General features: G+C 57.2%; 1 protein-coding gene across 3 annotated transcripts in view; it reads right to left on the bottom strand.

Moving 5' to 3' along the window:
- The window catches only part of INAVA (innate immunity activator), a 46,172-nt gene that overhangs the window by 5,686 nt on the left and 16,822 nt on the right, over nucleotides 1–23,664 (bottom strand). For 2 of the 3 annotated variants that reach the window (XM_030562662.1, XM_030562664.1), the window contains exons 2-7: nucleotides 15,184–15,324; nucleotides 11,803–11,927; nucleotides 10,966–11,088; nucleotides 2,988–3,210; nucleotides 1,034–1,087; nucleotides 509–764 (exon numbers count right to left, since the gene is read on the bottom strand). In XM_030562662.1, coding sequence (XP_030418522.1) covers nucleotides 509–764; nucleotides 1,034–1,087; nucleotides 2,988–3,210; nucleotides 10,966–11,088; nucleotides 11,803–11,927; nucleotides 15,184–15,238 — 836 coding nt within the window. In that variant the 5' untranslated portion in view covers nucleotides 15,239–15,324. Of the gene's footprint in view, nucleotides 1–508; nucleotides 765–1,033; nucleotides 1,088–2,987; nucleotides 3,211–10,965; nucleotides 11,089–11,802; nucleotides 11,928–15,183; nucleotides 15,325–21,836; nucleotides 21,972–23,664 lie in introns of those variants that run through there. The other variant, XM_030562663.1, reaches the window with a different exon arrangement.

Below are 23,664 nucleotides of genomic sequence, written 5' to 3'. Positions count from 1 at the left end.
GCTGCAGGTCTCCGCACTCTGGCTTCCCGTCCCAGCCAGGGGCAGCTCCAGGCCCCAGCATGCCAAGCACGTGCTTGGGGCGGCAAGCCGCGGGGGGTGCTCTGCCAGTGCCGTGAGGGCAGCAGGCAGGCTGCCTACGGCAGTTTGCCTGTGGAGGGTCCGCTGGTCCCGCCTGTGGGAGGTCCACTGAAGCCACAGGACCAGTGGACCCTCTGCAGGCAAACCCCCGGAGGCAGCCTGCCTGCCGTGCTTGGGGCAGTAAAATCCCCAGAGCCGCCCCTGGTCCCAGCAGTAGCACCCCACTGCGAGGTTGGGTCTATGCTGGCTTAGAGGGAAGAGGCCACCTACAGCCCAACACTTTCCCCTGAGGCTCTCCTGCCTTACAAGCCAAGTTGTTTCTATGCCTCCTGTGGTCACTGCATCTCTCCAAGGCTATTCCCCCAGCCCCCTGATCAGCAGGGCTCCCCAGAGCGGAGATGGGGTAAGAAGTGCCACCCATGCTCTGTACCTTGGCAGGCTGCAGGATTCAGCTGAGTGCTTCCTGGGCTTCTCGTAGGGCCTATCGAGGCTGGTCTCCTTCCAAGGGCTGTTCTGGATGGGCGAGCGCTCCAGCTCCGGGACTTCGCCCTGCTTGGGTGGCAGCCCCTCGCGCTGCTGGAGAGGCGCAGAGCGGGCGGGCAGAGCCGGGGAGCTGTGTGGCGTGCCGGGCTGGACTGGCACCATGAGCTGCTGGGCAGCACGATGATTTGGAGCCTGGATTTCTTCTGAAACAGAATGAGGAGGGTGAAAGCGGTGCAGGAATCGCAGTGTCTGCTCATCACTTTCCCTCTGGCTCTGCGCTCAGATCCCCCCACAGCCCATCCCCACAGCAGCCCTCCCTGGCTCACCCGACATCAAATGCTTCCATCTCCAGAGGAGCAGAGCAGATGGGCTCATACCCCTTTTTCCAACATCAGACACGGCCCTGCTCACATGCCCTGCCCACATGCCCTGCCCACAGGAAGGGAAAATCCAAACCCTGCTTATGCCTTACCCTCCTCCAGCAGGATGGCATCCGAGAGGGAGCTGTCATCCGAGGTACTCAGCTCTAGGGAAGCAGTGGGGAAAGAGGCAGAGGTGAGGAAGGGCAAAGACGCTCACTGGGTTCGGCCGGGCCATAACACAGATCTCATTGACTTTCCATGGGGCCCCAGTCAGCACAGATTGTTGGGATTCCAGCAGCACATAGATGCTGCACAAACCCCTAACACAGCCTACAGGAGCGGGACTTGGGTCTCCTGCTGCTTTGCCTGGGCTCCAAGGGGTGTGGTTAACTATATATAGCAACAATAAAACTGTCTGTAGTCCCAAGAGCTCCAACTTCTCAGGGGCTCTCACCCACCACTGCAATGCAGCTGCCTCTGCAGTGGAACGGGTGGGATTTGCACCATCAAAGGAACATGGGACCTTCCCAAGTGGGATTGAGCTGGTGGAGACACAGAGCACTCTGGTGCCTGAAGGGTTAACTGGCACCATGCAGGACACATGTTCCTACATGTTTCCCCTCCCCCTCCTCTCTGCTGAGCTGGGCTTAGCAGCTGCTCCTGCAGGTTTCAGCACCCCTCCCCCATCCCCAGACACGGATCCCCAACACTTTAAAGAGTTTGAAATTTTTCCCATTTTGCACTGGGACAAAGTCAAACTCTTGAAAATATCAGTTAACCAAACACTGCAAAAGTTTTGGCTGGAGTGACTCAAAACGTTTTGTTTTCATTTTAATCATTCTGAAACATTTTATTTCAGTTTCTACTTGTTTCTCTTTTTAAAATCTTTGTTTTGTCTAATGAGCTTAAATTTTGAAATCGGAAAACGGGGAGTTTTCATTTTGAAAATACCATTCCAACAATTTTGAAACATTTCCCCCCACGTTCTTCTGAGTCAGGAGATTCGCTGACTCCAAATCGACTCCACAAATGGCTTCACTTGGCACAAATCAGCATTTCTGGATGAACAAATGCTCTGTGGAAACCCTTCCTGCCCTGCCTGCCACAGCCCGGGGTGGGGGTGGGGTGCAGTGGGAGCTCTGGGAGGGGATACACAGGACGCGCAGGAGACTGAGAAACGGAGCCCAGGAAGGAAAGTGAAGCCAGAGTGGGGCGGGCAGTTCAGGGTGCTGCCCCCAGGGATGACCACTCAGGCAACCTGGGCCTGATTCTTCTCCCAGTCACACTGGTGTCATGCAGGAGAAACTGCATCTGGTCTGATTCCCCTCTCTCAGGCACTGCTGGAGGAAATCAAAGCCCTGTGCTTTTAGCTGGAAGAGGAGACTACCTCTGGAACAGGTTGCTGCAGGAGCCCCGGGAAAGCTGCAGAACCACCAGCTGTTCTTTGGGGAACTGAGATAAATGTAGCTTCATCTCCTGCTCAAGGGTTTAACTTAATCAACAGGGAAGCCGGGGAGAGCTGGCCCACATGCATGTACCTCCAAAGGGCAGCTGAGCTGTGGGGCCCTGTCCTCTCCTTCCTCAGCAAGAGCCATTCCCGAACAACTTCAGAGCTGGGAGACTGGCCCCGACGGACCAGTGACACCCTCCCCAAGCGAATGGAGCTCTTGGGGGCTACAAGAGATCCTGCCAGAGTATGAAGCTGTAGCAATAACCCACAGGACAGCCATTCTGGGTGATCAGGGCAGTGCTGGCGCTCCCTGAGTCATGGATGTGACCACCTACCCCCTGGCCGACATGTCCTGTGACACAGTTAACATGCCAACCCTCAGAGCAGGACATACCCTCACACGGGCTGAACCACATAGTGCCGGCCCCAGTCACACCAAGGCTACAAGCAGGGCCCTTTGCTCCTTGGAGCCAGGCAAGCCTGAAGCACTTGATCTCTGGGAGAGCAGTGGGGACTGTATCAGGGGCTCCCGCTGGATCACGCCCACTCTTTCTTGCACTAGGCAGGCTGTGATGAAGGAGTAGGCCGAGATCTGGCCCACACACGCAGCTCACCGCCAAGGGCTGTGTTGCTGGCCCTGGGCTCCTGCGTGGCTGTTAAGCGACACTCATTGAGGGCATTCTCCAACTCTTTCAGCTTCTTCTCCTCCTTCAGCATTATGTTCTTCCGCCGCTTCTTGATGTGCTTGCTGATGTTCTCTTCCCGGTAGAGGCGATGCGTGGCCGCAGCAATCTGCAGCTGCAGGGCCAGGTCTCTCTCCAGCGTGCTCAGGGGGTCCTAGGTGGGAAGAGAACACAAGCCATGGAATGGAGCAGGGGAGCTGCCTACCGCCACAGGGCACTTGGGGCTAGGAGGAACCACATCCAGCTAGGCCTTTGCTCAGGGGAAACCTCAGCCTTCGGGAGAAGAGCAGGGCCTGGCTACCTGGACCCAGCAGACGCAGCCTGGACCCCAGCTCGTGAGGCGCTGATCATGGAGAGTTTGTGCAGACAAGCCAGCAGGACGTGTCTGAGGTACTGACCTGGCCTCACTGCTGCAGTAACTGAGCGCTCCCAGTCTCATGCACTGACATCCCCCCATGCACATTACGGCAGAGGGGCTCAGGGCCCAGCTGCCCAGGCACTTCAAGGAGCTATGGGGATCCAGGCAAGAGAGACTAAGTGAGTCCAGGGTAGAGCAGGGATTTGAACCCAGGTCTCCTATGTCCTATGTCGGTGCCCTGACCACTGGGCAAGGCTTCCTCCCAAAGGGGCCCTTCTGCCTTAACACCTTGGGATGGTCTCTGAGCTGTCTCCAGCCTTGTCTGTTCCATTGTGAACCACATCTGGGGCTGGGGGCATCGCTGGACAGATCAGAATCCACCCTGGCCCCAGGGAAGTCCAGATCCCGAGCGCACCCCAGGCTAGTGCCTCCCAAGGCAGCCATACGGAGTCTGAGCTGGTTCCCCGCCCTGCGCTCTGCCCCCATGGGCCCACAGGCCTCGGAGCACTGCACATGAGGGACACTCAGCCCCAGCTAGCAGCGAATCCCAGGAATGATTCAGGATCTGGAGAGAGCCCCACCTGCCTCCGGTGGAGGGGCAGCTGCACACTGGGCTCCTGGCTCCCTAAGGCAGATGCTGAACAGGCTGGTTCCCAAGATTGGAGTCGAGAGGAAATGTGCTCCCACCTCTCCCTCCCCGGACAGGGAGTAGCTCCCCACCCCCCAGCACTGCCCTGGGCACTGGGTCATTATCTCAGAGCGTGGGCTGGCAGAGGAGGCCGAGGCAGAGGTACCAGGAGGTGGAGTTTGGAATGTTAACGAACTCTTGAACAAATCAAGCATCAATGGATTCTGCCCCTTTAATGCCTTTTCCCCTCCCCCTCCCTGCTGGCCTGAGCATCAAAGCCTCAGCACCGCTGGGCTTCCTCACAAGAAAAGACGGTTACTCACCTTTGTAACTGTTGTTCTTCGAGATGTGTTGCTCACATCCATTCCAGGTAGGTGTGCGCGCCGCGCGTGCACGTTCGTCGGAAACTTTTTTTTTTTACCCTAGCAACTCCAGTGGGCCGGCAGGTCGCCCCCTAGAGTGGCGCCGCCATGGCGCTCTATATATACCCCTGCCGGCCCGCCCGTTCCTCAGTTCCTTCTTGCCGGCTACTCCGACAGTGGGGAAGGAGGGCGGGTGTGGAATGGATGTGAGCAACACATCTCGAAGAACAACAGTTACAAAGGTGAGTAACCGTCTTTTCTTCTTCGAGTGATTGCTCACATCCATTCCAGGTAGGTGACTCCCAAGCCATACCTAGGCGGTGGGGTCGGAGTGAGAAGTCGCGGCACGGAGCACTGCAGTTCCGAAGGCCGCATCCTCCCTCGACTGCTGGACCAGGGCGTAGTGGGAAGCAAAGGTGTGGACCGATGACCAGGTCGCTGCCCGACAGATTTCCTGGATGGGCACGCGGGCGAGGAAAGCCAGCGACGACGCCTGCGCCCTGGTAGAATGCGCAGTCACACGGCCCGTAGGGACATGGGCCAAGTCATAACAGGTCCTGATACAGGACGTAACCCAAGAGGATACCCTCTGGGAGGAGATAGGAAGCCCTTTCATACGATCTGCTACCGCCACGAAAAGCTGGGGGGATTTTCGGAAGGGCTTAGTCCTCTCTATGTAGAACGCGAGAGCCCTACGGACATCCAGCGAGTGGAGCTGCTGCTCCCTGCCTGAGGAGTGAGGTTTTGGGAAAAAAACCGGAAGGAAAATCTCTTGGTTGACGTGGAAGGCTGAGACCACCTTGGGCAGAAAAGCAGGGTGTGGTCTCAGCTGCACCTTGTCCTTGTGGAAGACCGTATATGGGGGGTCTACCACAAGAGCTCGGAGCTCCGACACCCGTCTAGCTGAGGTGATAGCCACTAGAAAGGCAGTTTTCCAAGAGAGGTAGAGCAGGGAGCAAGTAGCTAACGGCTCAAAGGGGGGCCCCATGAGCCGGGACAACACCAGGTTAAGATCCCAGGTTGGAGCAGGGGGACGGACGTTAGGGAATAAACGTTCCAGCCCTTTAAGGAATCTCGACACCGTCGGGTGAGAAAAAACGGAGCGACCGTCCGCACCCGGATGAAAGGTGGAGATAGCTGCTAGGTGGACTCGCAACGACGATAAGGCCAGACCTTGCCCTTTGAGGGACCAAACGTAGTCTAAGATCTCGGTTACCGAAACTTCCATAGGGCGGAGATTTCTCTCTACGCACCAACAGGAGAAGCGCTTCCATTTCGCCGAATATGTGGCTCTTGTGGACGGTTTCCTGCTGCTCAAGAGCACCTCTCTCACAGGCGTGGAGCAGCGCAGCTCGGAACCAGTCAGCCACGCAGGAGCCACGCCGCTAGGTGCAGCGACTGCAGGTCTGGGTGACAGAGGGTCCCGTGGTCCTGGGTAATCAGGTCCGGATGAAGGGGCAGGGGAACTGGGTCGGCTATGGCCAAGTCCAGCAGCATGGTGTACCAGTGCTGCCTGGGCCATGCCGGGGCCACCATGATCACGAGAGCCCTGTCCCTGCGCACCTTCAGGAGGACCTTGTGGACCAGAGGGAACGGGGGAAATGCATAGTACAGGTGGGTTGACCACTGGATGAGGAAGGCATCCGCTATCGACCCCGGCTCCCTGCCCTGAAAGGAGCAGAACGCTTGGCACTTCCTGTTCCCTTTGGACGCGAAGAGGTCCACCCGGGGATAACCCCACCTCCGGAAAATGGAGAGAGCGACGTCCGGGCGAAGGGACCACTCGTGTGACAGGAAGGATCTGCTCAATCGATCTGCCAGAGTGTTCCGTACTCCAGGGAGGAAGGAAGCCCTGAGGTGAATGGAGTGGGCTACGCAAAAGTCCCAGAGTCGTATCGCCTCGTGGCACAGGGAGGAGGACCTGGTGCCTCCCTGCTTGTTGATATAGTACATGGTCGTCGTGTTGTCCGTGAACATGGCGACACAACGACCCTGAAGCTGATGACAAAACGCTTGACAAGCAAGGCGGACCGCTCTCAACTCCCGCATGTTGATGTGGAGCCCCACCTCCTCCTGGGACCACAGGCCCTGTGTCCGCAGGGTCCCTAGGTGGGCCCCCCAGCCTAGATCTGAGGCATCCGTTGTCAGGGATACCGAGGGCTGAGAGGGGTGAAAGGGAAGACCCGCACATAATACGGACTGGTCTAACCACCAGCCGAGAGAATCTAAGACCTTCTGGGGGATTGTGACTAACATGTCTAAAGGTTGCCTTGCCGGCCTGTAATGACTGATAAGCCACAGCTGGAGAGGCCTCATGTGGAGCCGAGCGTAGTCGGTCACAAAAGTGCACGCCGCCATGTGGCCTAACAGGGTTAGACATGTCCTCACTGACGTCAATGGGGCTGACCGCAAACGTTGAACGATCGCCGCCATGGTCTGGAACCGTTGCAGAGGCAGCGAGGCCCTGCCCACAGTGGCATCCAGGACGGCCCCGATAAATTCCACCTTCTGCGTGGGCCTCAGAGTGGACTTGTCTGTGTTTATCAAGAGGCCCAGACTTGCAAACATGGCGGTGATCATGCGGACATGGCTGTTGACCTGCTGTTCCGACGTGCCCCGAATCAACCAGTCGTCCAGATAAGGGAACACGTGGACACGGTTGCGCCGAAGATGCGCCACGACAACTGCCATGCATTTTGTAAACACCCTCGGGGCCGTGGACAGGCCGAATGGGAGGACTGCAAATTGATAATGAAGAGCCCCCACAACGAAGCGGAGAAAGCGTCTGTGGCGCGGCCAAATGGCAATGTGGAAATACGCGTCCTGCATGTCGAGGGCGGCGTACCAGTCTCCCGGATCCAGGGATGGAATAATGGTCCCCAGGGATACCATGCGGAACTTCAACTTCACGAGGTATTTGTTGAGTTCTCGCAGGTCGAGGATAGGCCTGAGGCCCCCCTTGGCCTTGGGGATCAGAAAGTAGCGGGAATAAAACCCCTTGCCTTTCTCGTTTTCCGGAACCGCCTCTATAGCTCCTTTGCTGAGGAGCGTCTGCACCTCCTGCCGAAGGAATTGCTCGTGAGAGGGGTCCCTGAAGAGGGACGAGGAAGGAGGGCGGGAAGGAGGAAATGAAACAAACTGCAGGCGGTATCCCGTCTGCACCATGCTTAAGACCCAGCGGTCCGATGTTATTTGGGACCACGCCGGGAGGAAAAACGAAAGGCGGTTGGAAAATGGGGGGGAAGGATCCATAGGGGAAACTGTTACCGCGCCCTCGGGCGCACCTTCAAAATGAAGGCTTAGGACCAGGCGGGGGTTTTGAGGAGCCTTGGTTCTGCCCCCCTTGGTTCCCAGACTGCCTGCGCCTGCCGTTCCTGCCGCGGCGCCTGTAAAGGTCCTGCCGCTGGCGGAACTGGGAAAACGGACTACGTTGTTGCTGTTGTTGCGACCTAAAGGGTCTACGCTGCGTCACGGGGGTGTGCATCCCGAGGGACCGCATAATGACCCGGTTGTCTTTTAGACTCTTGAGTCTGGGGTCTGTCTTATCAGAAAACAGGCCCTGGCCTTCGAAAGGAAGGTCCTGTATAGTGTGCTGGAGCTCCGGCGGAAGGCCGGAAACCTGCAGCCAGGAGATGCGACGCATCGTAACTCCTGACGCGAGGGTACGGGCAGCCGAGTCCGCAGCGTCCAAGGAGGCTTGTAAGGCCGTGCGTGCGACCTTCTTGCCTTCGTCCAAGATGGCCGTAAACTCTTGGCGAGCATCCTGTGGCAGCAGCTCCTTAAATTTGTCCACTGCCACCCAGGAGTTAAAGGCGTATCTGCTCAGCAGGGCCTGCTGGTTAGAGACCCTGAGCTGCAGCGCCCCAGCCGAATACACCTTACGGCCAAGGAGGTCCATCCGCCTGGCTTCTCTGGATTTGGGGGCCGGAGCCTCCTGGCCGTGACGCTCCCTATCGTTCACCGATTGCACCACCAGTGAACCGGGAGTCGGGTGAACATGCAGATATTCGTATCCCCTAGAAGGGGCCATGTACTTTCTCTCAACTCCTTTCGCTGTCGGAGGGATGGAGGCCGGGGACTGCCAGATAGTATTGGCGTTGGCCTGGATGGTCCGTATGAAGGGCAGGGCGACCCTGGTGGGAGCATCAGAAGAGAGGATGGTGACAATTGGATCCTCTATCTCCGAGACCTCCTCTGCCTGCAGACTCAGATTTTGAGCCAATCGCCTGAGGAGGTCTTGGTGCGCCCTGAGATCCAGCGGGGGGGGACTGTTGGAGGAGGTACCCGCCACCGCCTCATCCGGGGAGGAGGATGATGAGACCCCAGGCACGAGAGTGTCTAACTGAGGGTCTTCCTCAGCCCTCGCCTCTGCCTCCGGAGCCGCAGCGGAGTCCTGCTGTTTGGATCCTTCCTCCCCTTCCGGGGAGGGAGGGGGGCGAGACAAGGAGGCTTCAGGGGCCCTACGCTCCGCAGTCGCCGGTCTAGCAGGGAGCTGCTGGGGGCCCTGGGCCTGATGGTATGCCCAGGGTGTCCAGAATCCCCACTGTTGTGGGCCTTGGTCTTGCAGCGGCGGATCACCAAACAGCGCCGCCTGCCGGTCGGTGCCCAGCGCATACCCGCTGTCCGTCTGGGAGGATACGGACGGCTGTCTCGAGGGCCATGGTGGGGCCGACCCCGGATGGTAAGGGTCTGCGCGGGCCGGCACGGAGGATCGTCTCGGTGCCGGGGACCGGTGCCGGGAGTCATATCGGTGCCGGGACCGGGATCGGGACCGGGATCTGTCACGGTGCCGGGATCCTGATTGGTACCGGGCGCCGCTTCGGTGCCGGGACCTGCCACCAGCTCGGTGCCGGGAGGTCGACCGGGACCTACCACCAGCTCGGCGCCGGGAGGTCGACCGAGACCGGGACCTGCCACCAGCTCGGTGCCGGGAGGTCGACCGGTGCGGCGAGTAGCGTCGGGACCTGCTCCTGGAGTCGCGGTGCCGGTGTCGCCGACTGGAGCTTGACCGCGACCGCCTCGATGCCGACCGTTGCCGCGAGTGCGACCGGTACCGCTGAGGGGAGCGGTGCCGGGACTGCGAGCGGCGTCGGGATCTGGAGCGCCCAAGACGTCGGGACCTGGATGGCGAACGACTGTCTCTGGGCGGCGCCGACATCATGGGCTTGCCTCTGGACACGACCCGCACCGGAGGTACCGGGGGTGGCAGCCGAGTGGGCTCAGTCAGGGCAATAAGGTCCCGAGCCGAGGCGAAGGTCTCCGGTGTGGATGGGACCACTGTCTCAACCCCAGATCTCATGGGGGAGCTCGGCGGCACCGGACTCAACGGACCCGCCGGGCCCGGAGTCAACGGTGTTGACGGTGCCGGCGGCGCCGCGGCCGATGTCGAGGCCGGGCGCGCAAGCCGGGTCTGCCTGGCCGGAGTATCAGACTTCGACGGCCTTGGCTCTGATTCCAGTGCCGGAGAGGGTCGGTGCCGAGGAGTCTTCTCGGTGCCGGAGCGATCCGGTGCCGGTGCCGATACCACGGCCTGCGAAGCCGACGGGTCAAGTGCCGCCTCCATTAGGAGAGTTCGGAGCCTCTGATCCCTCTCCTTCTTTGTCCTCGGCTTAAAAGCCTTACAGATGCGGCACTTGTCGGATCTGTGCGATTCCCCGAGGCACTTCAGGCACGCTTCGTGGGGATCGCTGGTAGGCATGGGCTTCTTGCAGGCCGCACACTGCTTGAAGCCCGGCGAAACAGGCATGAGCCTGACGCCGGGTGCCGGGAAGGGCTAAGCCCCCGGCGAAGAACTACTTAACAACTATTTAACTAAACTATCTACTTAACAAACTAATTAACAACTATAATGGAACTAGAGATGAACGATAGATAAACGATAGAGAACTAGGAGAGCTAGGGACGTGGAGGACAGCTAAGCCGCGCTCCACAGTTCCAACGACCGACACGGCGGTAAGAAGGAACTGAGGAGCGGGCGGGCCGGCAGGGGTATATATAGAGCGCCATGGCGGCGCCACTCTAGGGGGCGACCTGCCGGCCCACTGGAGTTGCTAGGGTAAAAAAAAAAAAGTTTCCGACGAACGTGCACGCGCGGCGCGCACACCTACCTGGAATGGATGTGAGCAATCACTCGAAGAAGAACTGGGACATCTCAGTGCCGGGCTCTCCTCCCTTGGAGATGGCCAGGGACAGACAGAGATGGCTGGGACAGGCATCTGGGTCATTTTCAGTATCGATGGAATGAGGCAGCCTGGAGACTCTGTTGATCTACTAGGCGGGTCTGGCATGGGCATCTGTCACCTCACCGCTGCCTCCCCCAACCCAGAAGGGCCTCCTCACTCTTTGGCCTCCGCACTGAGAAAGCCAGCAAGGAGCCAGAGGCAGTTCATGTGCTGTGGACCGACCGAGCAGAGCCCACCAGACAGGGCCCGTGGGGGTGCTGGGGACTGTGGATCTGTTCTGAGACCCTCCAAACTCATTTCACACGAGCTACCATGCAGTGGTGGCTGTGACCCATCTGCGCACTGCCTAACACCAAGGAGAGATCCCCGGGCTCCTTACCGCTCCTTGCAAGATGATTGTCTTCTCGTCCAGTTTGAATGCGGTGCCGATCCTCCGCCGCACCTTGGGGGGCCTGTCCCCTTGCTTCAGGGGGTACTCCTGGGGCAGTATGCCCGTGAGCTCCTGGGGGAGGGCAGGGACAGACATCAGCCTCCAGGGCAGCACAGAGCATCACCAGGGGAAGAAGGAATCGCACACAGCGTGTCTTTTCCACCAGAGATGGGTGAGGCACGGGGCGCACTAGGGAGCATGTCCTGTGTGGGAGTGTGCCCCACCCTACATGCACGTGGCACGGGGGGAGTGATGCCCTGGAGGAGTAGGCCCTGGAGGAGCGGGCACTGCAGCCAACACGCATGTGGCCCTGGCACGTTGTTACCTTTGCACTAACTGACTGGTACTGTCATGTATTGCCAGTCCTCCTGGGATAGCCCAGACACCACAGCAGCTATGGGCCCAAGCTAATCCCTCAATGCCAGGGCTAGGGTTTGCCTCAGCCATCTGGTCCGGCCGTGGCAGCCTGCGATCAAGGTCCGGGTGTTGCCAGCCCTCCAGGAATTAATATTAATCTTTAATTAAAGATAATGTCTTGTGATGAAACCTCCAGAAATATGTCTGACCAAAACTGGCAGCCCTAGGTAAAAGCTGAGGCTTTGGGCTAGCTGGGGAGCCCCCTCCGCCACACGCAGGGATTCCCGAGTTCCAGGAAAGCCACCAGGTTCCTCTCCGAATGAGAGGTGGCCGAACAATCTCCATCCAGCCAACCCTCTGCCAAGCCCAGCCCACGAGATCCCCCCAGCGACCACGCCCATGTCCCCAGCCAGGCCGAGGGCTCCTTACCGCCTCGCGCAGACACAGCTTCCTCAGCTCCGCCAGACAGGCCTCCAGCCGCGCTGCCAGCTCCTGCTGCTGCTTGCGCACTGCCTGGGTCAGGTCCTTCAGTGGAGACACGGGGCTGTCCTGGCCTACAGGGGATGAGACCAGGAGTCCCGATTCAGCAGCCATGGGGGAGACGCAGGGCCGGCCCTGAGCACAGACTGGGGCCACTTGAGGCCTTGGGTTCTAAGGTGCCTGGGGCTTGGGCACCATATCTTGTGCCATCTCTGCAGCCCACCCCCTTCCCCACCCCACTCAGAGCTGGCTTCTCCCCCTGCAGGCTGGGCCCCTTCATTCACACCGGCCACCTTGGCTGGGGGCACTGCCCCTTTCCAGTATGAGAGTGGCAGCCTCCATGCCATGCGCAGGGCTGGGCACCAGGAAATCCATGGCTCTACTCCGGTCACCAACAGTGACTCCCCCGTTGCCTCGGACAAGTCACTGCCCCTCTCTGTGCCTCAGTTTCCCCTTCTGAATAACAGCACAAACCAACCTGCTGCTGGAGTCGCTGTGAAGATTTAACTAAACAAGTGGATTCACTGCATTTTGTTATGCTACTCTCTACAGTTGGCTCAAGGGCATCCCAGGATGCTAGTCCCTGTGCCAAAAAAGAGCCTAGAAACGGCCCTGCCCCACAGAGCTCTCCATCTCAGCCCAGTCCAGAGGGATCGAGAGTGCTCAGGTTCTGCTCACTTCACGTTAGCAGCTGGGTGGTGTTGGCCGATCCGGCTGCCGAGCCCACCAGTGTCATGGATCTCACTGAGGAATTACTCAGGGGTTTGGAATTTCCCATCTAAATGGGTTTTTTCAATGCAAGATGCACTAACGGCCAAATTGAAATTTTCTGCAGGAAAAATTTTGATTTTGCTAAAACATGTTGATTTTCTATTGGGAAAATCCAAATGGGAGCTTCGGGTCTGGGCTGGAGCAGCCCAGCAGCAAGGCTCTGGTTTGTCAAACCCAGGTTTCATTCCGAGCCACTTTTACACTAATCTGTCCACCAACACTCGTGCCCCGCGCCATCCTCTAGGGACTGGGCTCCTGGCTGGACTACATCCCCCATGATGCACTGCCTTTGTTAACTATAGGGTGACCGCAGTGCATCATGGAAGTCATGCAACCATAATCTTTTGGTTTTTCTGCCCAATTTGGATAAAAATAATTTAGAAATACCAGAATTTTCCATGGGACAGAAATTCCAATTTCTGTTCTGATATTTCCCACAATGCATCTGAGACTGGTTCCCTGCCCCAGCCTGTCAACCCAGTGCCGCTCCTCATCCTCTGCAGACTGGGGTGGGGCCGCTGCTGGAGGGGCGGCTCCAGGGACCATGTGACCCTGAGCACTGATGTTTAATGACGCAGACAGAGCTACCCTTTGGCCCATCCCCGGAGCCGGAGTGTGGCTGGCACCTAAAACACACTTGTCTGTAGGGCTATCCTAGAGCAGGCATGGCCCATCTCAGGGTAAGTGGCACTTCAAAGCACAGGCTGGCCTGCAGGCTCCCAGCCCAGCCTGGAATGTTTCTAGCTGGAGAGTGGGATTAGCTCCTTTCACCTTGCAGGCTGCAGCCAGCTCCAGGTCGCTGTGATCAGATAAAGCAGAGTGAGTGAAAATACTGCTGGTTTAATAAACAGCCGGTGCTGAGGTGGGTCCTGGGAGCAGAATGCAAATGGAGGGGTAGGAGAGAACCATGTCTCCCCTTCGCACCAGGACGTTCCTTTCAGCCCAGAATTTCCTACGGCTCAGGACCCACACTTGGGGCTGGATTTTGCAGAGAGCTCAGCAATCCTGGCCTTTTCCGTTCCATGCTGCAGACTTTCCTGAGCTTCCTGGGGCTAAGAAGCTTCCTCTGACACATCTGGTACCAGCCCCTGCCAGAGCTAAGGTCCTAGACCGGGGGCCTGATCCCGAAGACAGTGTCCTTGTAGGCAAATCCAGCTGTAAATCTTAGTGATGGTTACCATGCCCCGTGCACTGACAGCCCAGGGGATTTCAGGTAAGGTCTCGACCTTCATGGAGCTGGGGACATCCTCACCCCGCCCCCCAAACCAGCATCTCCAGGTGTGAGGGGCATCTTTAGACTGACTTCGGGAGTGACTGGGCATGTAGGGAGCAGGATTTTCAACTGGAAAATCTGAGGGGGTTTGTGACAGTATCAGCTGATTATTTTTGCCAAATAAATGCTGAAAACTGGAAGTTCACAGAACCATTAAGAACATAACATAAGAACAGCCGTACCGGGTCAGACCAAAGGTCCATCTAGCCCAGTATCTGTCTACCGACAGTGGCCAATGCCAGGTGCCCCAGAGGGAGTGAACCTAACAGGCAATGATCAAGTGATCTCTCTCCTGCCATCCATCTCCATCCTCTGATGAACAGAGGCTAGGGACACCATTCTTTACCCTTCCTGGCTAATAGCCATTTATGGACTTAGCCACCATGAATTTATCCAGTTCCCTTTTAAACATTGTTATAGTCCCAGCCTTCACAACCTCCTCAGGTAAGGAGTTCCACAAGTTGACTGTGCGCTGTGTGAAGAACAACTTCCTTTTATTTGTTTTAAACCTGCTACCTATTAATTTCATTTGGTGACCCCTAGTTCTTGTATTATGGGAATAAGTAAATAACTTTTCCTTATCCACTTTCTCCACATCACTCATGATTTTATATACCTCTATCATATCCCCCCTTAGTCTCCTCTTTTCCAAGCTGAAGAGGCCTAGCCTCTTTAATCTTTCCTCGTATGGGGAACATTGATAATTTCACTCACTTACCCAGATCTTCAGCCACCCCTGCTCCTCCAGCCCGGGCTCTCCTCAGACAGGCAGCTCTGCCGGTGCTCCTCAATCCCAACACACAGCCCCTCTGCTATTCCAGCCCGTGGCTTCTCCCTGCATTGCCTACAGCTCCTGACCCCCGGCCCCCTACTAGCCCAGACCTGAACTGCCCCCCCCCCAACACTCAGCTGCTGCCCCTCACTGCTGACCCCCAGCCCCTGCCAGCCCAGCCCTGGGTACCCCCAGCTCTGCCAGTGCCCCTCACTTCCGGCTCACAGCCCCTGCTAGTCCAGCTCTGCCTATGGTTACAGTTACAGGACAGATGTGTGTGATATACAGGCACTTCAGGGCGCACGTGTCCTGGGCAAATGGCCTCCCCCTGCAGACACAGCTCTTGATGCAGGGAAAACAACCTCAAGCCAGGAGGGGAATCCCCAGAAGAGACACTGACACAGAACAGCTTTCCCTCACACACCCGTCTTCCTGGGCTCACATTCCAGCACCAGGCCGATGCAGAGGGAGGGTGCGCAGCCCATCAGCTGAACTTTCCCTGCCACTCACCCACCTGAGTGCAGCATGATCCCGCTGTCCGAGTCGCTGACATCCTCTTTACTCTCCATGGGCGGTGGTGGCCCTGGGGGCAGGAACTGTGAGGTGCAGAGACCCACGCCGGGGGCTCCTGCGAGTGGCTGACCCTGAGTGGGAACTGGTTAAATAAAAGACAAAGACTCAGAAGTGCTTCACACACACACCAACACACACACAGAGTTGTGTAATGCCATCACATAGACACACACACGGTTGTGTAAGACTGTCACACAGACACACAGAGGAAAGCCATCACACAGAATTCTTTTTGTAGAGTTGTGTAAGACCATCACACAGTCACAGAGTTGTGTAAGGCCACTGCACAGACATACACAGAGTAGTACACACGCACACAGAGTTGTGTGAGGCCATCACACAGACACACACACAGTTGTGTAAGGCCATCACACAGACACACACGCACAGAGTTGCAAGGCCATCTCACACACACACACACACAGTTGTGTAAGGCCATCGCACAGACACAGAGTAGTGTAAGGCCATCGCACAGAGTAGTGTAAGGCCATCACACAAACACACGCACAGAGTTGTGTAAAGCCGTCACACAAACACATACACACAGAGTTGTGTAAGGCCGTCACACAGACACACTGGGGCATTAGTTCAGCTGGAACGTTCCTTCTCGTGCCTTATCACCAAGCTCCCATCTCTGAGCTCCCCTGCGAGGGGAGCTGGGCCCATGGTGCAGTTTGGCCCTGGGGCGAGGCTCAGGGATTGCCTCAGGCCCAGCTCTCTTTCAAAGCCTGCTGGCTCACTTAAAACATTAGCAGCACAGGAAGCCTTGGCCCAAGCTCGATGCTGCCCCAGGCTGTATAGGGGGAGCTGAGGCCAGGAGCTGCTGAGGCCCCCAGAGGGCATCTCAGATGGCACCCCTGGGGACTGGAAGATCATCCTCTTTCCTGCCTCCCCTTCCATCCGTCCCCTGGCACAGGAAAGCCCTGTGGGCAGCTGGAGTGCGCTGTTCCCCTGGAGCTGTAGGGAGGCACAGGTGCGGGGTGCCCCAGTCACATGGAACGATCCCACTCCATGAGCCAGGGCGTGGCCCCCAGCCTGTGAGTGGAGCCCTGGGGGCCACCTGTCCCACTCACTGCTGCTCACCCTGCAGCTGTTCTGCTGGGGGCAGAGCCGATGTTTGTACCCGTCTCCCCACCCCCACCAGCTGAGTCAGCCTGTTACACAAGAACCTGAAAGTCGCCCAGAGTTCCTGTCTGGAGCTTATCCTGGAACTGGCGGCTCCCCAGGGGAGGGGCAGAGGGATCCCACACAGAAAGGGAGTGAATCCCCCCGCCCTGCGTAGCTGTGTCGCTGTGGGTCCCCAGGGCACGCTGCTGGGGTAAACACTCGGCACCAGTGCAAAACACAGTCTGCGCTGGGGTGACTAAAGCAAGCTGGCATAAGCACTAGGGGTTGGCAGCCATCTAACTACACCCCAGGTCCCTGTGTAGATGGAGCAAAAATGAGGCCACTGGGTGGCAGCACTCCAGAGAGTGGGTCCATGGGGCTGGCGGCTGTAACGCATTCACTCCATTTGCTGGTGTCCCATCCCAGAGGAGGAAGAGCAGCAACCAGCCAGATCCCAGGCGAGTCTGCCAGCAGAGCACTGTACGCAGAGCACCACGTTTCGGTTCACAGAGGCCAAGCCCCCCCCGCAGTTTCAGATAACACTGGAATCCCAGCCACCGAGTTTCACTCACAGTTTCAGGTTTCTGAGAGCCAAGCCGCTCACCGTTCGCCTCACTGTGAGTGGAAACCACAAGCCACCAGACTGGCGCTGGCTCCGCGTGCGCCTGCAGACCTGCCCTGATTGATTTAGCCAGTTCTTGTGAACGGAGCGCGGGCAGCTTGAAATCAAGTCAGTTTCCCAAGGGGAGTTACAGACTGAGCCACACACCCAGCCAGCGTGGGCACACAGCCCTGGCAGCAGATGCCCCCCGTGCCATCCTGCTCTAGCCAACAAGTTCTCAGATGCAGCCTCTGAATTTCAGGAGCCTAAATGCCCTGAGCCAGGGCCTGAGGCCAAAGGTGCTGAACACCCGCAGGTCACCCCAGCTGCCTTGCACCCCAAAAATCAGACCCACTGAGACCCCCAAAGTGGAGGCCCCTCAAATCAGTGGCCACTTAGAAAGTTGGGCCTCAAACTGTTTGGCCGAATCCCCAGGAGTCCCCCATGAACCACCCTGCATATGGGCCCCCCGTCGGGTTCTCTCACGTGCTGTGCTCTGCCTCTGGGGCTACGCCAGGAACTCAGGTCCAGGCACAACCCCCAGCACAGGCTCAGCAGTGGCCACACAGTGGTGAGGAAACAGGTGACGCTCTGCAGCCACTGGCACCAACTCCCCAGAGTGACCTGGCAGAACAGCTGTATGCTGCGAGCCACTCGCTCCGGAGAGTCACACAGCGGGGAAATTCAGGCTCTGTGCCCTCCCCAGGCACCCTGCGACTTGGGCCAAGGAGCACGCCTGGGAGCACAGCGCTGGCTCCAGGCTTGCAGGGTCCCTGCAGATCTGCTCTGGTGCCCCCCTCTGGTACAGGCAGAGATAGCGCTGAGCGTGGGGCGCTGCTGAGCAACAACTGAGGTACGTCTACACTGCAGTGAACACCCACAGCCAGCCCGGCTCTGCTGACACGGGCTCGCAGGGCTTGGGCTGGACACCAGGCCCTGGGACCCCAGAAGCAGGGAGGGTCCCTGAGCCCAAACATCTACACTGCAATTCTACAGCTCCATGGCCCGAGCCTCGCAGCCCCAAGGCAGCTTAACTGGGCCAGCCACGGGTTCACCACAGTGTAGACGTAACCTGAGAGTTTTTCCATCTGTCTCTGTCCTGTCTCCCACATTCACCCGCTGCTGGACAATGACCCCACTCTATCCCCCCATCTCTGCTGCGATGTCTTCTCCACCCTCGCCCCGGCTGGATCCCCAATTCCACCCCTCCCCCTGCTCCCAGCCAGCGCCCCCACCCTTTCCCCTCCCCCTGCTCCTGGCCAGCTCTTCCTTTCTCCTCTCCCTCTTGCTGCCGCTCCTGGCTGCCCCCTCCTGTGAGGACCCTGAGCTCACTTAGTCGCACCCAGGCTCCTGCCTCAGCAGCAAGGGAAGGGCCACGCCTGCTCACTGTGACAAAGGATTTGCCCTCTGGCCCTGGCAGGTTCAGCCAAGGGAATGGCCAGTTTCTCTGGGCATGGAGCACAGGTTTTGTTAAAGTCTAATATCTGTCAGCTGGAAAATGGGCGCGGTACAAAGCTGCCCAGTCTGAGGCCAGCACTGGAGCTGCAGACGTCAGCTTCGCTTTGGGGGGCCTATGCCCTCACTTTAATGGGCTCCTGGGAGGGACCCATCCCCCTCATTTCTGCCTCCTCCCACAACAGAACAAGGAGTAATGGTCTCAAGTTGCAGTGGGGGAGGTTTAGGTTGGATATTAGGAAACACTATTTCACTAGGAGGGTGGTGAAGCACTGGAATGGGTTACCTAGGGAGATGGTAGAATCTCCTTCCTTAGAAGTTTTTAAGGTCAGACTTGAGAAAGCCCTGGCTGGGAGGATTTAGTTGGGGTTGGTCCTGCTTTGAGCAGGGGGGTGGACTTGATGACCTCCTGAGGTCCCTTCCAACCCTGAGATTCTATGATTCTATGTCCTCATCCCAAGTTCGGCCTGGTTAGTTGGGAATTCCAGCACAATCCAGATTCCACTTGGTTTTGCATCCAAACCTCAGCAGCCCCACAAATCCGCCTCTTCTCCTTTACAACCAGGTCCCAGGTTTGGGGCGGGGGGAGCCGCACAGCACCCTGGGCGGGAAGTGAGCATAAGAACATTCAAACAGCCAGACTGGGTCAGACCAAAGGTCCAGCTAGCTCAGTCTCCTGTGCCAGATGCTTCAGAGGGAGTGAACCATCCTATCATCCATGCCCAGCATCTGGCAGTCAGGTTCAGGGACACCCAGAGTATGGGGTTGTGTCCCTGACCAGCCTGGCTAATGGCCACTGCTTACCTAGTTCTTTTTTTTAACCCTGTTATAGTCTTGGCCTTCACAATATCCCTTGGCAAGGAGTTCCATAGGTTGACTGTGTGTTGTGTGAAGAAATACTTGCTTTTGTTTGTTTTAAACCTGCTGCCTATTAATTTCCCCAGATGACCCCTGGTTCTAGTGTTATGTGAAGGGGTAAATAACACTTCCCTGGTCACTTTCTCCACATAAGTCATGATTTTATAGACCTCTATCATATCCCTCCTTAGTCATCTCTTTTCCAAGCAGAACAGTCCCAATCTTTTTAATCTCTCCTCATACGGAAGCTGTTCCAGACCCCTAACCACTTGTGTTGCCCATCTTTGCACCTTTTCCAAGTCCAATACATCTTTTCTGAGATGGGGCGACCACATCTGCACACAGTATTCCAGGTGTGGGCATCCCATGGATTTATATAGAGGCAGTATAATATTTTCTGTCTTATTATCTATCCCTTTCTTAATGGGAGAAACAAGAAACTGGGAAAGCTTCCTGAGGTGTCAGCCATGATTAATTCATGAACAAGAACAGAGCAGAGCTCACAGGATCACCCTGCCGGTTGCATGCCCCTGCCCTGTCCAGGCCAAAGCCTGCCTTGCTCCCACCACAGCCATAAAAAATCATAATATTTTCCCTGTTTCCATCTCACCCACCTCTTCCTAGCCCCTCCTCTTGTCCTCTGGAAAGTTCACCAGAAATCCGTATTCCAGCCCTTTGGAACCTTGGCTCTTTGTCTCTGTGATTCGTGTGCTGCAGCCCTGCATGTCACTCCATCTGGCACCTGCCTGCGAATGCCAACTGCCACCTCCTTCCACTGCCCATGCGAGGATCCCTTTTGAGGATCAGGCTGAGGAGCCCCTGCTGCTGAGGAAAGACCTGCCACGAGCACAGCCCCTGAGGACACAGTCTGAGTCTCTGGCTCACTCTCTTTTCACATTGATTCGGCAGCCATCCTGAGCCAGTGTCTGCAATTCTTTCAGCCTTCTCCAAGCCAGTGCCAGCCTCCCTGCTCTTCCTGCACAAAGGGCCAACTCCTTACAGGCTGTGTTTGCCCATCTGACTCTCAAGCTGAACAGCGTGGCCCCGATTCTCTGAAGCGTTCAGCGTGCTGGCTGCTGAGCTCCCAGAAAAACTGGACCTGCATATCTCCAAATCGAGAGCCCATGTGGCTCTATTGTTGGCACACAGCCATGAATGCCTGGTGTCCACACAGCCCTGTGCTCTCTTTGGAAGGGATGCAGGTTGGTTTGCCAGGGAAGCTGCAAGCAACTTGTGAGTTCCCTCACCCCTTGGGATAGGCAGCAGAGCCAGGGCATGACACCTCCACTCCTGCCCAGGCACAGCCTAAGTCTCCTTCCCGAACCTGCTGGCATCAGGGAAGGGGTTAATTGGCAACAAGTCACAGAGGCGAAGCACGTCTCCTTCCTCATTACTCATGCAGAGCCAGGCAAAGGGTGGCTCAGTGATAACTCACTGATTGTACATTTCCCCCTAGCAGGTCCACAGGGGAGCGAGGCAGGGCAGAGGCAGGTGGGCAAGGGCCAGCAAGGACGTGCCTGCACTGGGCTCAGTGGCGAGGGGAGAGAGGGCCAGGTCTCATGTCAGGACACAATGCAGAGTGGTTCCTGCGTGCGCAGCACCTACACGTCACAACGACGAGTCACCAGCTATAGCAGGAGATGGACACACGCAGAGCAAAGGCAGCACCATAACAGGCAGATTCTTCAAAGATCCCTAGGCTATGAGGCACCCACAGGCAAATCTGAGAGAAACCTGGACAGGTATTAGCCTGGGTTCCAGTGATTCCTATCTCTACTCAAGGAAAGATCATAATGAATAAACAATAGCTGTTCTTATCTAGTGCTTTGCATCAGCAGATCTCAAAATGCTTCACAAAGCAAGTCAGGATCATCATCCCCATTGTACAGATGGGGAAACAGAGGCACGGGGAGCAGTAGTGACTTGCCTGGGTCACCCAACAGGCCAGTGGAGCCAGGGAAAGAAGACAGGTCTCCTGAGTCAAGCGCAGTGCTCCATCCACTAGGCCAGTGGTTTTAAAACGTTTTTTTCTGGCGACCTAATTGAAGAAAATTGTTGATGCCCGCAACCCAGTGGAGCTGGACAGAGGGGTTTGGGGTATGGGTGGGGGCTCTGGGCTGGGGCAGGAGGTTGGGGTGCAGGAGAGGGTCAGGGCTCTGGGTGCAGGCTGTGGGGTGGGGCCAGAGATGAGAGGTTTGGAGTGCAGGAGGGGGCTCCAGGTTTTGCAGGGGCTCAGGGCTGGGGCAGAGGATTGTACCAGCAAAGAGGGGCCTCCCAGGGCCTGCCATGGAAGCTGCCCTCTCCCTTCCAGGATCTATAATTAGCACCCTTCAAAGAGGGGAGGGCCAGCCCCACAGTCCTTGAATACAAAGGGCTTGTGGTAAACAAGGAGGCTGCTTTTCCCTTCTCCCTTCCCCCATCTCCCCACAGCCCCAGTGGAACCCAGGGGCCCCAGCAATGGTCACAGGAAGGAACTGTCTCCTAGGCCACAGCCATGTGCTCTGGTACCACCAGCAGGGCTGGCAAATTCCACCCCCGGTTTCCTTTCCATTCATTCCCCCACCCCAGCTCACCTTTACTGACCCCCAGGAAGGAACAGAGCAGTCCTTACCTGGGGGGCTGCTCCGCCCCGTGCTGGCCCAGAACCCTAGAAGGAAATGGTGTCGAGTTGCCTTTTGATTTTAAATCCAACTCCCGGGTTTCTTCCAATCTCCCCACACTCAGTTGACTGGTCCCCTCTGCCAGCCTCTCCCCTTGCTCTGGCTCCACTCCTCTGGCTCTGACTGTGCCAGGGAAACCAGTGAGTCAGAGAGGAGGGGCAGGTGAGCAACACCTTCCCAGCCCTGCCAGGAGTGGCAGGGCCAGGCGCAGAGGCAGCATGCAAGCAGTAGGAGGCAAGGCGTTCCAGGGGCAGGGAGGAGCAAGCCCTCTTCCAAGAGCAGAGTGGGAAACATGCACCGCACAAGACACAGAACCAGGGCCCAGTGGCCTGTGCAAACCAGCCAGAGGTTCAGCTGGGCCACCAGCCTGGGCCCTCACACAGCAAATCGCCTTCACCCCCGCAGTGCGTGTGGATCCCTCCTGCTCCATCTGTAGCACATATCCCCCTCCCACTGCCCCATAGCAATAGGAGCAGCTCAGGGGACTCACGCCCGCACACAGCGCTGCGATTATGCAGGCTCAGCTGGGGTAATCCGAGCTCACCAGCTCACAGCTGCAGGGATGAGGTGGGAGGGAATCTCTGCACGGGGTCTCCCAAACGCAGGCCTGGCCTAACTGGCCAGAGGCGCACCAAGGAGCAGTGTCTGTCACAGAGGGATACGGGAACTGAGTGAGCTCTAGGCTGGACCAGCCTGAGTAAACTATATGTCTGATTCCCTTGTCACCCCCCACCCCCACCGAACCCAATTCCCCTCTCACTCCCCCCAGTGTAAACCAGTAGGTGAACTCTGCCTGCCCATGGGATGGGGTCCCACTGGGGAGTTGCAGGCAGAGGAAGGCCGATCTTCCTCCTACTGGTGCATCGTTTTGAGGTTTAGGGGCTGGATGCCTGGCGCGGGGCAGCAGGGCGCGTGCACAGACGCACCTGGGGAACTTTCACTGCAAAAATGTAGCTGCAACTGCTTGGTGCAGTGAGCAGAGGTTTTGTGAAACCCCAGTGGGACCTGACTATAGGATTTAGGTGCCTAAACTGACACTTCACTCCCTCAGCCCCTGAGGGAGTGTGTCCTGTGAACTGGAAGAAGAGCAGAGTTCTAACCCCAGCTGGGTGACACTGGGAAAGTCATTTCCCCTCTGGGCCTGTCTCCTGCCCTTCGTCTGTCCTTTGTATTTCCACGGGGAGCTGTCAAGGAAGGGGCTCGTTCTCATCCCATGGATTTCCAGCTTCCTGCACGACGCGGCCTGGATCTCCATCTAGCCCTTCTGATGCTGCTGCAACACTGTTTCCCAGCGAACAGCAATGCTGCACAGGCAGGAGGGGAAGATACTGTAGCCAAGTAAAAGAGCCTTGTTTCAATAGGCGGGATATAATTACTGAAGTTGGAGCTTGGCCAGGACTTCATTAATTGTTCTCATTATTTAACATTTGCATATAGTGCTCCAGGTGTGTCTGGCACTCACACAGCAAGGCAAGACACAGGATGGGCATGTCAAAATGGCCTAAGAGATTTAGGAGATTAAACGTATAGTAATGCACATTGGAAAAAATAACCCCACCTATACATACAATATGATGGGGGCTAATTTAGCTACAGCTAATCAGGAAAGAGATCTTGGAGTCATCATGGATAGTTCTCTGAAGATGTCCACGCAGTGTGCAGTCGCAGTCAAAAAAGCAAACAGGATGTTAGGAACAATTAAAAGAGGGACAGAGAATAAGACGGAGAATATCTTATTGCC

This window comes from Gopherus evgoodei, chromosome 4, assembly GCF_007399415.2.
Source record: "Gopherus evgoodei ecotype Sinaloan lineage chromosome 4, rGopEvg1_v1.p, whole genome shotgun sequence".
In the NCBI taxonomy this organism is placed as follows: Eukaryota; Metazoa; Chordata; order Testudines; family Testudinidae; genus Gopherus; species Gopherus evgoodei.
This window is presented reverse-complemented; position numbering and strand designations above follow the sequence as displayed.